Source organism: Mycothermus thermophilus, assembly GCF_041956435.1.
Source record: "Mycothermus thermophilus strain CBS 625.91 unplaced genomic scaffold VTJ04scaffold_1, whole genome shotgun sequence".
In the NCBI taxonomy this organism is placed as follows: domain Eukaryota; kingdom Fungi; phylum Ascomycota; class Sordariomycetes; order Sordariales; family Chaetomiaceae; genus Mycothermus; species Mycothermus thermophilus.
This window is the reverse complement of record NW_027191427.1, coordinates 2,928,998-2,943,938: the sequence shown is the minus strand read 5'-3', so window position 1 is coordinate 2,943,938 and position 14,941 is coordinate 2,928,998. Positions and strand designations below refer to the sequence as shown.

General features: G+C 58.1%; 6 protein-coding genes across 6 annotated transcripts; 3 read left to right on the top strand and 3 right to left on the bottom strand.

The window, feature by feature from the left end:
* Positions 1-128: 128 nt before the first annotated feature.
* Positions 129-499, top strand: VTJ04DRAFT_1085 (uncharacterized protein; the record flags this gene model as incomplete). The annotated part of the gene is made up of 2 exons (XM_069358633.1): positions 129-203; positions 302-499. 2 exons carry the CDS (start codon positions 129-131, stop codon positions 497-499), a joined length of 273 nt encoding a protein of 90 aa, XP_069223694.1.
* Positions 500-559: 60 nt separating this feature from the next.
* On the bottom strand, positions 560-2,467 carry VTJ04DRAFT_1084 (uncharacterized protein; the record flags this gene model as incomplete). Its single annotated transcript, XM_069358622.1, has 3 exons — positions 560-715; positions 773-2,255; positions 2,325-2,467. 3 exons carry the CDS (start codon positions 2,465-2,467, stop codon positions 560-562), a joined length of 1,782 nt encoding a protein of 593 aa, XP_069223693.1.
* Positions 2,468-3,715: 1,248 nt separating this feature from the next.
* On the bottom strand, positions 3,716-5,836 carry VTJ04DRAFT_1083 (uncharacterized protein; the record flags this gene model as incomplete). Its single annotated transcript, XM_069358611.1, has 1 exon — positions 3,716-5,836. One exon carries the CDS (start codon positions 5,834-5,836, stop codon positions 3,716-3,718), a length of 2,121 nt encoding a protein of 706 aa, XP_069223692.1.
* Positions 5,837-6,958: 1,122 nt separating this feature from the next.
* Positions 6,959-11,451, top strand: VTJ04DRAFT_1082 (uncharacterized protein; the record flags this gene model as incomplete). Its single annotated transcript, XM_069358600.1, has 3 exons — positions 6,959-7,121; positions 7,204-10,597; positions 10,659-11,451. The coding sequence occupies 3 exons, from the start codon at positions 6,959-6,961 to the stop codon at positions 11,449-11,451; spliced, it is 4,350 nt and encodes a 1,449-aa protein (XP_069223691.1).
* Positions 11,452-11,869: 418 nt separating this feature from the next.
* On the top strand, positions 11,870-12,079 carry VTJ04DRAFT_1081 (uncharacterized protein; the record flags this gene model as incomplete). Its single annotated transcript, XM_069358589.1, has 1 exon — positions 11,870-12,079. The coding sequence occupies one exon, from the start codon at positions 11,870-11,872 to the stop codon at positions 12,077-12,079; it is 210 nt and encodes a 69-aa protein (XP_069223690.1).
* A 522-nt stretch (positions 12,080-12,601) lies between these two features.
* Positions 12,602-14,353, bottom strand: VTJ04DRAFT_1080 (uncharacterized protein; the record flags this gene model as incomplete). Its single annotated transcript, XM_069358578.1, has 3 exons — positions 12,602-12,686; positions 12,766-13,670; positions 14,234-14,353. The coding sequence occupies 3 exons, from the start codon at positions 14,351-14,353 to the stop codon at positions 12,602-12,604; spliced, it is 1,110 nt and encodes a 369-aa protein (XP_069223689.1).
* Positions 14,354-14,941: the final 588 nt, after the last annotated feature.

Below are 14,941 nucleotides of genomic sequence, written 5' to 3'. Positions count from 1 at the left end.
CGATGTTTTGGCTGGCTTCTTACGAGACGCAAAAGAGCCTCGAGAGTTGGCGACGGGGAGATGCAATGGAACAAAACTCTAGCGACAGGTCGAAAGCTTCCAAGAGTTGGACAAAGCTTCGCTGTTGGATGACGTTACAGACCCACACGCACGCGGCTGACAGGCACCAGTCCTCCTGCAGCCACCACCCTTGTAAGATTATCGTAATTACGTTCCACTCCCCAACGACACGATCTCACTGGACTTTAATCAACCGAAGAAAGCGCAGCATCAAATTCATTTCCTGTCTACCCTCTAGTAGAAAGTGTTGAACTTCTTCCTGTTTTGGTCCTTTTTTGTGTATTTTTTCCCACTAACCATAATCGTGTGTCCATTTCCCTATCCGTTGGTCATCGTTTTTCCCGAGAAAACTCATCGCGAAATAGCCCGGAAAAGGTCCGTTCTGTGTCTGTACATCGAACCCGGAAACTCAAGGCTGAGAGTTAACGTGGTGGGTTGAAGTCGGGGGGTATCTAAATCAAATATGTGGTCGTTGAAAGGGAGGTTGCGGTTGTTGAATTTAGTGGTGGAAGAGGCGGATGTTCTGCTCAACAAACGTGATGCCCAGCTTCTCAGCCGTCTCGAAGACGGGGATGTCGTTCTGGCTGCCGCCGGGGGCCGCGATGTACTTGACGCCAGACCGGGCGGCGCGGTAGACGTTGTCTGTGAAAGGGAACTGTTGATTCCACGTTAGCAGCATCGTCAAGAAAGCCAAGGCCGTGAAGTAACTTACGAAGGCATCGCTCGACACGACCACGTCAGTCAGCTTGGACAGCCACTCAGTCTTCTCCTCTTCGGTGAAGGCAGCAGGGACCTCCTCAAAGATTGCCTCGAACATCTCGCGCTCTGGGCCCGACTTGGGCAGCTGGCTACTGACGAGCAGGTCGATGGCATTGCTCTTCTCCGGGCGCTTGGTGCCCTTCTTCCACTTGATACCCAGCACGCGCGGGTGGAAGCGCAGCCACCAGTTGTCGGCCTTGTCACCAGCCAGACGGGTGCAGTGGATACGGGACTGCTGACCAGCGCCCAAGCCAATGACCTGGCCGCGAACGGCGTAGCACACCGAGTTGCTCTGAGTGTACTTGAGGGCAATGGTGGCCACGGTAAGGTCGCGCAGGGCGGTCTCGGGAAGAGGACCCGAGTTCTTGGGGGTGATGATGTTCTTGAAATGGTCGGGCGAGATCTCGACGTCGTTGCGGCCCTGTGACAGGCTGATGCCGTAAACAGTCCTGGTCTCGATCGAGGCGGGCTCGTACTCGGGATCCATCTGAAGGACCAGGTACTTGCCGCCCTTCTTCTTCTTGAGGATCTCGAGCGCCTCAGGCTCGTACCCGGGGGCGATAACACCGTCAGACACCTCCTTGGAGATGATGCTGGCGGTCGGGACATCGACGATGTCACTGAGGGCGATCATGTCGCCGAAGCTGCTCATGCGGTCGGCACCACGAGCACGGGCATAGGCCTGGGCAAGGGCAGAAGTCTCAATGCCGGGGATGTCGTCCACCATGTACACCTTGCGCTCCTCGGGGGTCAGAGGCTCGCCAATGGCGGCGCCGGCGGGCGAAACGTGCTTGAAGCTGGCGGCCGCGGGCTTGCCAAGGGCCTTCTTGAGCTCCTTCACCAAGGGCCAGCTGTTGAGGGTATCCAGGAGGTTGATGTAACCAGGAGCGCCACCAAGAACCTTGAAGGGCAGGGTGCCCTCCCGGACGAAAGCCGCGGCGGGCTTCTGGTGGGGGTTGGCACCGTAACGGAGAGGGAGGTACTGGAGGCCGTCGGCGGCATACTGCTTGCGGAAGAAGTCGGCGATGGCGGCATCATAGTCGGCGGTGTGCTCGAAGGCCTTGAGGGCGTACATGCGGCGGCTCTCCTCCTTGATCTCGCCCGCCTCAAGCTCCTTCAGGAACTCGGGATAATCCTTGGGGTCACTGAGGATGGTAACGCGAGCGTGGTTCTTTGCAGCGGCACGAATCAGGGTAACGCCGCCGATGTCAATCTCCTCGACAGCCTCGGGGATGGTGACGTTGGGCTTGGCGACGGTGTCCTTGAAGGGATACAGGTTGCAGATGACGAAGTCGACCTTATCGATGTTCTGTGCCCTGAGGTCCTGCTCATCCGAGGCAAGGTTGCGAGCGAGAATACCGGCGTGGACGGCGGGGTGGAGGGTCTTGACACGACCCGACAGCATCTCGGGAGCCTTGGTGATGGCCGAGATGTCCCTGTAAAAAGGCACACGGCGTCAGTCAATCCTTGAACAGGAGACTCGAGGTGGTGATTGGAGGACCTACTCAACAGGGAAGCCGGATTCGCGAATCATCCTAGCGGTACCGCCCGAGGCAAGGATGCGGACATTGTTCTGGACAAGGCCCTTGGCCAGGTCCAAGAGCCCGGTCTTGTCATAGACCGAGACAATGGCGATGCGCGAGGCCATCTTGACAGAGGTTGTGGTGGTTACGTGAGGTCAAACGACTCGACTTCCAGTCTTCAGAGACCAAGGCAGGTCCCGAGGGCAGTTCAATTGCAATTGGAAGCGGAAGTGAAGTGTCTGAACTCCGGGGAGTTTAGAAGTAGGTCAGGATGAGAGACCTGAGAGTTGTTTGTGGGTTCCAGGTTGCCGAGGAAGAAAAAAGAGAGTGAAGAGGGGGGGCTTCAGACTCGTTTTCTCGGACGAGAAAAAAAAAAGAAGCTCAAACCCACTTTCTCAAGCTGGAACCTCCCGTCACTCGCGCCATGACAGCATCGAAATCTCAGTCTGTAAAATAACTGGACCTCCCACTTTCCCTTTCTGTCAATTTGCCTACGAGTTTCCCGGCAACATGGAGGGGCAACGCCGGGATCGGGAGACTGCCTTGCATGGTGCCCCGCACCCCACTGTCTGGAGAGCATGAGGTCTTGCTGAAAAATTACCGCATTAACCCTGGTGGACGGGTAGGAGGGAACGGGCCGTATAAGAAGGACCCTCCCCCCTCGGAATGAATTTTCTTTCAGGCGGGGTTATCTGTTCCCATTGACCATTTTCTGTCTTTTCGACTTGCCAGCTTTCCGACCTGTTGAGATAGTTGGGGATTGGAGGTCCAAGTTGCTTGCTTGAAAAAAGGCACATTTTGTCTCATCATTTTGGAAAATATTTCTTTTGATCTTTTTGTCTATTATTTTTCTCGTGGCCATCTGAGATTTTCAGCACAACGCGGGGCAGATCTGCAGATCTGGGTGGGCCAAGGCTGGCGCGGGGCGGTTTATAAGGTGGGTTTCCGCAAACAGTTGGTGCCCTTCGGGGCATTTGGTCAATGTGAGTTTAGCCCAGCGGTCCCGCGTTGCACTACACAAAATACTAACGACCCCTCGCAGTTGAAACGATACAGAGAAGATTAGCATGGCCCCTGCACTAAGGATGACACGCTACTCAAAGAGACGCTACCAATTTTTTTGCGAAATTTTTGGACCTGAAATTGACCTTGCAGAGCCTTCAATATGCTGCTGATCCTTGGGTCCTGCCGGGGATGTGGTGGTTGATACCGAGAGGTCGCGAGTTCGAGCGTTGCTGGTGGCGAATGTTTTTGTTTACGTCCCATTTAGATCAACAGCTTCAAATGCATCTCAGAATGCCCAGAAACTCATTTCCATTTGATATACTAAATCAAAACAGCCCCAAACTCCAAAGTGATGGGTCATGGTGTTCTCAATCCTGCCACATCCTCCCCAACAACCCCTGTTCACTCCCCAGTATCCCCCGCCTTTCCTCATCCTCGGCAATCCTCAACACCAGCTCACCAAACAGCCCATTTGCCCAGCCGAACCAGCTCCGCGTCCAACGACCGTTCCAAGCATCCACCGTCTCGTGCACCACTCCCGTCCCCGACGTGGAGTTGAGCACCGCAAACAGCTGCTCGCCGACAATCTTATCCCTCTCGGCATCGTCCGAGAACCCGGCCAGCGGGGAGTATGCCGTCAAGCCCGCGACGGTGGCAGCCATGGGCCACCCGCGGCCCGGACCGAGGTGGGGTCCGCCTACGGCAGACAGATACGGGCCTTTGGCGTAGTAGGGGTTGGCCATGCTGAGGACGAAGCGGCGCGTGTTTTGGTAGATTTGGGCGTAGTCGTGGTCGGGGATTTCTTCGTCTTCTGCCTTCTCCTCGTCCTTCTTCTTCTCATCTGAACTCGTCTCCTCGCCCTCGCTGTCTCTCCTGCTAGTGTTCTTGGTCGACTTGACCTTTGGCTTCTCGGCCTTGCTGTCCTCGGCATCCAGCGGTTGGGTGTAGTTCCACAACGGCATGGCCAACAGGGAGGGTACATTGGCATCGTCCATTAGGTTAGCGCTACCATAACCGTCAACTTCATAGGCGAAGATCTTGCCAAAGTCGCGGTGGGTCACAACCGCGTCGCGCGCAATGCCGCGGCGGATGCCCTTGGCCAGCTTGCGCATTTCAACCGTCAGGTTGGCAGCCTTCTTGCTTATACCCTTATCTGCCAGCCCCTGCATGATTTCGGAGGCTTGTTCCAGATAGACTGCCCACATCATGTTGCTTGGCGTCAACAGCTGGAAGATGCAGGCGTCATCGCTTGGTCGGAACGCTGAGCGGACCATGCCGTTCTCCTTGACCGGATTCCCCAATCCGTCGTTGGTCAGGGTTTCTGACCCACGATTTGTCCATCCCGTGAACTGGTACGCCGAATTGAGCACACGGCCATCCTTATCGTATGTCCCGGTTCGCATGGCCGCAGAAGCGTCCACGGCAGTTTGCACGGCATCCACCCATGAGTATTTGCCAAAGAAGTCCAGGTCTCCTGTTCGGCGGTAGTAGGCGGTGCTGACCTGCAGGAACGAGGCCAGGCTGTCGAGCTCCCACTTGCAGTCGAAGACGAGCTGCGGGTTGAATGGAGGGATTGGGTGGTTCTGGGAGTTGGCGCCGTTGTGGGTGGGCGGGATTCCGGACTCGATCGGGGGTTGGAAGGAGTGGCAATACGGCGAGATCATGATGTAGCGGGCGTGGGCGTTGATCAGGCCGCGCCAGACGCTGGCCAGGGAGTCGAACTCCTTGGACGGCTCGAGCAGCGGCAGATAGGAATAGATTTGGCTGGCAGAGTCGCGCAGCCACATGGCGTCGATGTCCCCCGTAATGACATAGGTTAGTTCCTCGTCGGTTGTGATGTTCTCGCCCGTGATATCATCCTTCTTGATGGCATAGCCTCGCCACTTGATCATGGTATCGAGAGTGTTGGGATAGCTGTTCTCGAACAGCCGGAAGAGATCTGGGTCGCGAATGACCTTGCGCATGCGCTCGATGAGAGCCTCGAGGGCGGGTAGCCTGAATGTGCGGCACTCTGGCGGCGGACGCACATAGGGGAACTGGCGACGGCCTTCAGACAGCGGGCCGGGGCGCTGTCGCTGCAATGATTCGAAGCCGATACACTCGACAGTCGGTTTAGGAGGAGCGGCCTCGTCAGTGTCATCCCCCGAGCCCACGCTGTCGTGGCTAGTGCTGTCATCTTGCCCGGCTGATGGAGCCAATTCCGAGTCCAAGCTGTCGTGAGTGGTGCTGTCATCATGCTCAACTGCCGGCGCCACTTCTGGTTGTGGTTCATCGTCTTCCATAGCACTCTCGGCTTGCTGAGCCGGGTGGTTATGAACAGGCGGGGAGGGATCAGGGACCGGCTTGTGGCCGGGGTGGAGATCGATGGGTGCCCGGTGAACCGTGGTCAATGTAGTCTGGTGTCCGAACCAGAAGAGCATGATGGTCACAATCAAGGCGAGGCCGAGGAGGCGGGCCCTTCCGGGCCCGGCGGCACAGGAGAGACTCATTCTGCCGACGTGGCCAGCAGAGCCGTGCCCCGAATCCTCTGAATAGCCGGGGTAGGTATTGATAGAGCGCCGCGGACTCGAGCGTCAGTTAGATGCAGATTAGGAGTATTCCATGGGCATGTTCAGGTCAATCCTTTATCCTCTGGGAAAGGTGAAGTTGGCGGAAGAATGGCAAAAAGTTAAGACGTTGGTGTGTCCCGCCGAACGGACACCTCGCCCAAGACGCCGGACGGAGGGCGGCTGCCGGGGGTTGCATTGTGGTCGCTTGGCGATACGCCATCGGCGGGCTAACGTCAAAGTCAACCAGGAAAGCCGATGCTGGATGGAGCTGACACATGGCACCGCAGCAACAAGTGTCACTGAATGACAGAAAACAATTGGATAGATTGGTGGATATCTGTGTCCAAAGATACTGGCAATTTGCGTTGTGCTGGGAAAGCTGTCATGGATTCACTGGTACACCAATGTCCAGTCTGACAGCACATGTGGTTTGGTGTCTTGGGGAACAGAAACAGCCGGGAAGAGTGTCGGGCTTGGCCATCCAGGATCGTCAACATCCCGTTCGGATGAATCCTTGCCGGACAGTGGATGTCGGCACGGGTTAGGGTTTCTTGTATATACGTCCCCAGCCATCCCGCCTCACCTCCGGCAGCGCTTTTGCGGGGCATCGGTAGCAGCTTCTTGGCTCGCTTGGCTTTGCCCCTGGCACCGTCTCCACGCGGCTGCATCCTCCAAACTCTCCACTGCTGTGCCGAGGGACATGTCACAAGGCAAAGCCGAAGACACCAACTTCAGGTGGATCTCCCGAGTCGGCCTGAACATTGACTGCGCCGAGGGGGTTGTTCGCCGTGGACATGGCAACGTGACTCGCCATTGGGAGAATTGTATTCCACGAATCTGGTTTTATTGAGTTTAATTTTCTTAATCCTCTTTCCACCCTGTCTCTGTCGCCGTCAGCGCCTCTATCTTTCCATCTCGCGGCCGGCTTCCCGCGGCAGCCTGTCTCTGTCTTGTGCAACCTGAACGTCAACCGCGACGTTGGTGTCGTGACGTGTGCCGCATCCCCAGTCAACCTTTGGCGGTCTTCCATCCAGACATTGAGCGCTCCTCAAATACACCACAATGCCCGCCTCTGATGCCCCTGCGCGGACAAGGCGCCTGAGGCGGCGTCGCCAGGACAAGCCCGCTCTCACGGCGCGTCTCGTCCTCGACGACCATATCAAGACCGACGTCGGCATTGTCTCCGAGGACTTGTTCGCCGAGCTGTTCCCGCATCTGCGAGATGGTTGGTTTCCAGCCCGGGTTCTCTATCACTCTTGTTTTCTACACCTCGACCAACTGCTAACCAAACCTGCCCACCTACCCAGCTGACCTTGCCGACCCCTCGACCTTCGAGAGCCCCTTGCACATCGCCATCGCCCCATGGACCACACCGCCGACTCCCGAGTCTGCCACCTGGGCTATCGTCCCCGTCACTCCTTCTTCGGCTTTGGCGCCGTCGACTATCCAGTTCTCCCCGTCGTCCCTGGCTCTTCAATCGTTCGCCCTGAACCTCAAACAGGTCGCGCCCTCACAATTGACCTCCCGGAGCCGGACTGGCATCGATATCTTGGTGCTGGACGTGGCCGCTATTGAGCTCGACACCGTCTTCGTGAGCCTCGAGGGAGAACTAGCCAAGAGACTGGAGAATGGCGAGGGAACTTTCTTCCGAGAACTTCCCCCTGGCGGGAGGCCAACATTCCCGCCCAACGCTACCCCTGAGGCCCGTCTGACTGCCTCGCTGCGCGCCGCCCTCTCCATGTTCAAGGTCGTCCATACTGGAGATCTATTCCCTTTGCCTCTTCCGCCACACCCCGTCACACACGTTCCTCCCAATCCTGGCAAGATCACCCTCTGCGAGCCTGTGGCTCAGGGTGTGCTTGGCCCTAACACAAAAATCATTGTGTCGCGCGGCAAAATGCCATCCAAGCGCAACGCTCCCTCGGCTTCTATCCCTCCAAGCCGCGGCTTGAATGGAACTGCTGAGGATGATGACGACACGGCCAACGACCAGTTCTACTCAGCCGCCGAGGAGGGCGCCCGGACCGATGCGGCTCCAGAAGAGACCGACGCAACTGCCACCGAAACGGAGTTCGAGGATGCGCAGGCCGAGGAAGAAGAAGAGGATGCCCTCTCGGACGAGTCAATGGATGACATCATCTCGCTGCAGGCGCCGACATTATCCTCCACCATAACCAGCGGCATCGGTACGCCCACCACCATCGGTCGCGGCCGGAGGACCAACGGCGTCAGCGGTGCCGCTTCGGTCTTTTCGAGCTTCACTGCCACGACAGCAAGACCGGACCGCCCCCGTGGCCGCCTGTTCAAAGCTCAGGGCTTACTGCAGCCCATCCCCTCCGAACTACTCCACCCCAAGCCTGCGCCCGTGGATGACGAGGAGGTGCGCATCTACGTTGATGTCAAGGACCTGACGCGCATCGGCTGCTTCTCCGGCGACTGGGTGCGCGTCGAAGCGTCCAGCGAACCGCCAAGCAATGGCATCGGCGCCTTCGGTCTCGGGAGCTTCGTTGATCCAGATGAAGCAGCGTGGCGGCCGGCCAGGGTCTACGGCCTTCCGGAGGGTTACTCAAGTCGTCCAGTCGCCCGCGTTGCAAGCTCCAAGTACGATCATGACGGTCGCAGAATGTCGTTCTTTGAGTCCCAGGTCCAAAAATCCTTGAGCCCTACCGTCTACCTCTCCCCGGTCATGCTGGCCAACTTGGAGAACCCGCCCTACTTGAGACTGTCGCCCATCCGTCCTCGTGGGTCGTCGGCCAAGGGGCCGCAGACCAAGTCAACCGCTCCGATCCAACCCCCGTTTGCTAGGGAAGTGATCTTGCAACACGTCCGGACGCCGCGTGCCGTCGAGAGAGATGTCCAAACCGCCGTCATGGCTGGTTTGAAGTTCTACTTTGAGCGAAGGCTGCGCGTGGTGAAGGCGGGTGATTTGCTTGCCATTCCCATCGATACCCAGCTCGGCCGCGCGCTGCAGGAGAGCACTGCTGCCGGAGGTGATGAGTCGGCCGTGGACGACGTTCTGGGAATGATCGCCAACGCCCGGCCGGATCGGAATCTCCGGTACGACGAGGTTGCATGGTTCAAGGTCAGCCATGTCCAAGCCATGAAGCAGGACTCCGCCGAAGAGCTGGAAGAGGACGAGGACCCCTGGGGTGGTGTGGCCTGTGTGGATATCTCCATGGCCCATCTGGAACAGACGGGCTCCGTCACCAGTCGCGTCCCCGGAACCATGTCCAGCCACTGGCCGTACTATCTCGGCATCAAGAAGCTCCCGAAGCTGCCTCAGGGAAGCAATCCTTCGAGCCGGCTCGCACTGGAGCCCGAGCAGCGGCAGTACGTCTCTCCGTTACGGAGGCGGCTGCGCGAACTCATGGCGGCGGCGACCAGCAAGGCCGCTATCCATCTCAAGATGCCTCCCGTCGCCATCTTGCTGGTTTCCACGCAGCGTGGCATTGGCAAGTCTACCACTGCTACACAAGCATGCATGGACATCGGTCTCCACACCTTCCCCATTGACGCCTACGACATTGTCAACGACTCTGGCGCTGGCGGCAGCGACGTCAAAACAGCCGGCTTTTTGACATCTCGCGCCGAGCGCGCCATGAGCTGCGGCCCCGATTGTTGCGCCCTCCTTATCCGCCACATCGAGGCTCTCACGGCCGACCGCATGCTTACCTCACTTCGTGAGATCCTGGCCGACGCTCGCGTGTTGATCGCCACGACTACCGAAGTCGAGAAAGTCCCCGACGGCATTCGTGCCTTGTTCACCCACGAGTTGGAGATGACCGCCCCCGATGAAGCTGAACGTGAAGGCATCCTCCGCAGCGTCATCGATGACCGCGGCTTGGCTCTCGACCCGGAAGTCGACCTCTCAGGCATCGCGCTCAAAACCGCCGCGCTTGTCGCCGGCGATCTCGTCGACGTAGTCGAACGCGCCGTCGTCGCGCAGCGCACGAGACTGGAACAGCTCTCCGCCAAGGCTAGCACCGACCGACCTGTGACGGTCCGGGATGTGCTTGTTGCTGGCGGACCTTCTGCCTCAGGTCTCACGAAGCAAGACTTCGAGGTGGCGGTCGACGCAGCGAGGAAGAATTTTGCTGACGCGATCGGCGCGCCCAAGATTCCCAACGTTACTTGGGATGACGTCGGTGGCCTGAATAACGTAAAGGATGCTATCACCGAAACCATCCAGCTGCCACTTGAAAGGCCCGAGTTGTTCGCCAAGGGTATGAAGAAGCGCTCGGGCATCCTGTTCTACGGACCTCCCGGCACAGGCAAGACGCTGCTCGCCAAGGCGATTGCGACTGAGTATAGCTTGAACTTCTTCAGCGTCAAAGGCCCCGAGTTGCTGAACATGTACATCGGTGAATCAGAGGCCAACGTGCGCAGGGTGTTCCAGCGCGCCCGGGACGCGAGGCCGTGTGTGGTGTTCTTTGACGAGCTGGATTCGGTGGCGCCAAAGAGAGGCAACCAAGGTGACAGCGGTGGTGTCATGGACCGCATCGTGTCGCAGCTGCTGGCCGAACTGGACGGCATGTCCGGCGGAGAGGATTCAGGAGGTGTGTTCGTCATTGGCGCCACCAACAGGCCGGATCTGCTCGACCAGGCGCTCTTGCGCCCGGGCAGGTTTGACAAGATGCTGTATCTCGGAGTGTCGGATACGCATGAGAAGCAGCTCAAGATCATGGAGGCTCTCACGAGGAAGTATGTGTTTCTCCCCTCGACCCTAACATCTCTACAACCAACCACTCACTGACCAAACCAGATTCACGCTCCACCCCTCCCTCTCCCTCGCCTCCATCGCCGAGCGCCTCCCCTTCACCTACACGGGCGCCGACTTCTACGCCCTCTGCTCCGACGCCATGCTCAAGGCCGTCACGCGCCAGGCGTCCGCCGTTGACGCCAAGGTCCGCGCCATCAACGCCAACCCGGCGGCCTACGGCGTCAAGGGCGGCCAGCAAATCTCGACCGCGTACTTCTTCGACCACTTCGCCAAGCCTGAGGACCTGCAGGTCGTCGTCACCGAGCAGGACTTTTTGGACGCCCACCGCGAACTGGTCCCCTCCGTCAGCGCGGGGGAGCTGGCCCACTACGAGCGCGTGCGGGCGGCGTTCGAGGGGCAGAAGGAGCGGGAGGCGGCTGCCGCCGCTGCGGCGGCGGCCGACTCTGCTGACTCTGCTGCTCCGCCAAGGTTGGCACTCCCCTCTGCCGTCGCCGGACAGGGGCGTAGAACGGCCTCTGGCGCGTCGGCATCTTCGGCGAGAACGCTTGTCAGCGGAGGGCCGAAGGGGAAGGGCAAGGCCCCGATGATGGCAGCGGGGAAAGGCAAGGAAGTTGGAGACGGCGGCATGGACGAGGAGGACGATGATGACGTCAACGACTACGACGCCGACGATAGCTATGTCGTTGACTACCGAGATGCAGGTGCCGAGCCCGGGTCCCGCGACAAGGGCAAGGGGAAGGAGGTTGTGCCGCCCATAGTGGCGGGGAGTGGGAATGCGGGCGGCGCGCCGTTTGGGGATGGGGCGGGACAGGGAGATGAGGAGTTGTATGATTAAGTAGGTCAAATTACTCCATACTGCTTGGATAGGTATGGGATTGTGTCTGTATGTACTAGAATGGAACTGGGTAATTATTAACCTAGAGAAGGGGGGGTTGAATAGATGGGTGATTGAGGTGGCCAGCAGCCGATGAGTTGGGTTGTATGCCTAGAGTGAGTGTTAGGTGTAGGACAGCTGCCTCCGTATTGAGCGGAAGAGGCCATTTGAGTTTGGTTCAGTTGCGGCGTTGTGACCGGAGAATAGAGGATGGAGGATAGAACTCGTTAGGTAGGACCAGGAACATGGGGATTGCAACCACATCAAACCACACTCCATGACCGCCTGGGTAGCCTGAATAAAGACGACGGCGTCATGCTCATGACGTGCTTTACCAACATCTCCCTTTGGCATTACCTATCTACCCGACCCTTTAGGTATGTGCCCATCATCTGCCACCCAGACTGCGATGGGAAAAAGAGACGAAAAGAAAACCCCCCCTCTCTCTGTCCATCATCATCGGCAGCTCACCGTCTCGATATCGGCGCCTGAAAACTTATCGCCTCTGTTCATCGTTCGCAACTGCGCTTCCTTCCATCTCTGCGAGTGGTACTCGGCCGACGATTCCGGCTTTTCCTCGATCCTATGATACAATGTTCATAAAACAAGAAAACACCAAACTCGGAAACATCATTTTCTTTCCATCCAGCTCATGAACCGGGGTTCGTGGCGGCGATGGCGCTCTTGGCGTCGTATCTTTTTTGATCGCTGATGGGAGGATACCTGCCCGAAGCAGCGAAGGGGGAAAAGAGACGAAAGAAAAACAGAAAGAAGGAAAAGAAATCGCCGCAATCTCTGATGATTAACCCAGGCCTGGATCAAACCAACCATCCTACCACCTTGTCCCGTTGACTAAGGGGATGGAAGAAAAGGAAACGAAAAATAGGAAACAACCGTCGACTACTCCGTATGTTCATGACCGGAGTATGAGGTGATCTCGTCGTCTAAAAGACCAGCCGAGGATGAGATACTCAAACAAGAAAACAGCAAACCAGAAGATACCACACATGCATTGCTACGTCCTCAAGTCAAGGACAACGCGCCGCGCCGAATAACCCGTTTCTGCCTCGTCGAAAAGGGGCCCGGGCAATCGAGGAGTAGTGGTATGAGTTTACCACTCATACTCGCCCGTCGCCTTGTGGAAGACGTACTCTTTGCCGTTGACCGTGAGGACGCCGTCTTTGAGGATGCATTTCCTGGAATCCCGCACATTCGTTAGCCAAGTCAGCCCTAACAGCAAGTTTTGAAGCAACAAACAGCACAGAAGAAACGCACCACTTGTTCTTGACGCGCTGAACCTTGTCATAAAGGCAGAGCATCATGTGGCCCATCTCATCTTCATCCTCGTCGTCATCATCAGCACCCTCTTCAGGATCATCCAGGTCGGAGTTGATGGCGTCCTCGTCTCCATCCATATCATCCGGTCCATCAAATTGGCCCGCGGCGACGTCTTTGCGCTGCTTCGCAGCAACGCTGCGGTCCTTGACGGCTTTGTGAAGAGGCAGCATAAGTCCGCCGCCTTCCATCTCCTTGGCACGGGCAGCGAGCTGGGCATGGAGCAATGTATCAATCTCAGTACGCGTCGGCATAGCGGCGGGTTGGTCTTGGTCTTGGATAGCAGCGTCACTGGCCCCGTCCATCTGCGACGTCGGAAGCCCGTTGGACTGCTGTGCGGGGCGCGGGAACGACTGTTGCATCTTTTGTTGCTGCATGTTGGGGGCAACTCCCGGCTTGTACTCCATCTGCTGGGCCTGTTGCTGTGGGGTAGCGGCCATGCCGTTCTGAAGGGCATTGATGGAGGCAGCAGCCCTTTGTCCAAACTGGTTCTCAAGAGCCATGGCCGCCCGTTGCGCAGCGGTTGCGCGAGCCCCATTGGCCGGGTTGTAGGCGGGGATCATGGGGGTGGACAGGCCAGGCTCCTGCTTGATGGACGGCTCCTCAGACTTGACTTGCATTCCATTCGAAGGCGGCATCATGGATCCGCCGGGAAGGGTGAGGGACTGGGCAGCAGGCTGAGGTGTCAAGGAGGCCTGCGTGTAAGTGGCGGCGCCAGATGCCGGGTTGCCGGCAGCACCGGCGCTTGTCGACGCATTGGCATCGGCTGGAGCAGGCGGAGGGTCAGGCTTCGGATCCCAGGGGAACTGGGCAATGTTCATCTGCGAGAGCTTGCTCTGCCATAACTGTTGTTTGCGTTCTTGTGTCAGCGGTACCACTTACACGTTGCTCAACTGGGGTACACGGAGGGGAATATGTCCAGGGGGGTTCTGGCCGTTGGAGAGCCTGGAGGGGCCACCCCACCATGGCTCTGCACGTGATGTGGGAGGGAGTGGGACAGTCCAATCGGAAGCGGCGGGGCGCGGTGATTGGGCGACGTCGGCAACAGCTGGGCCTCGGGCTTAAAAAGGGACCCAAAAGTGCTGGGTCGCCCACTCAGGACCGGCCGCTCTCCACCCCCGAAGGCACCCCTCTCGCTCAACAGAGGGAGGAGGCCCAGAGAGCCGCCGCCGTCCTGGAAGCCATCGCGCAGTGCGTGACTCGACGCGACAATCATCCCATCCATCCCACAACGATCATGTCAACTCGAACCAGACCCCCATCGCATGACGCATCCGAAGGAAAAGAGGAACGGTGAATTGATAAATTGACGGAAAGGGTGGCGACGAGCGCGACGGCAAAGGCGATGCAGATGCAGCAAAAAGCGGGTGGGCTGGGAACGGATGCGTAATGGATGACGATGCCTCACCTTCTTCAGGTCCTCCAGCGCGCCTTCATCGACTCCGCCTTCCTCGAAATCGACGCGCACCGAATTGATGACCTCCGAAATGATATGGTCATAGATCGGGCCGACCGCCGTGTTCGACATGGCGGATGGAGTGATGGAGGAAAGTCGGAGCGAGGATTCCGCGATTGACTTCCGCGACGACGACGACGTCAACCGTGTCGCTGCGCGTCCCCTCGGAGCCTTGTTTTTTGAATGGCTGGTGACCTTGCGACCTTGTCTACGTTCTTTGGGGAACTTGTTTGGGCCAGTCCGACGTGCGCGCGTGCAGCAGGTGAGGCGCGGTGGCAGCCTCGGGGCTTGGTTTGTCGGAGAAAGGTCGAGGTGTCGCGGGTTGTGGACGAGATCGAACCAGTGCCTCTGAATCACCTGCGAGTCGGTCAAAACAACCCAGATGTGCGTAATTCAATATCCCTAGATGGTAGGTGTCGGTATCTCGAGGTTTGCAATGGCGCGCCGAGGTTGCGGAGGGAGGCAGCGTTCGGCGGGTTGGTGTTGTATTGGGCAAGTTTCCCAGAAACTGCCAGACTTGGGTGGATAAGTCTGCGTAGGCGCCTGCTTAGTCAGCAACCCAGGCAGGCCAGACGGCCAAGTGCCGCATCCAGCAATAACCACCATCACCATCACCTTCCCTCTACCTACTGGCCGGCATTCCGTTATTTCACTCTCTTT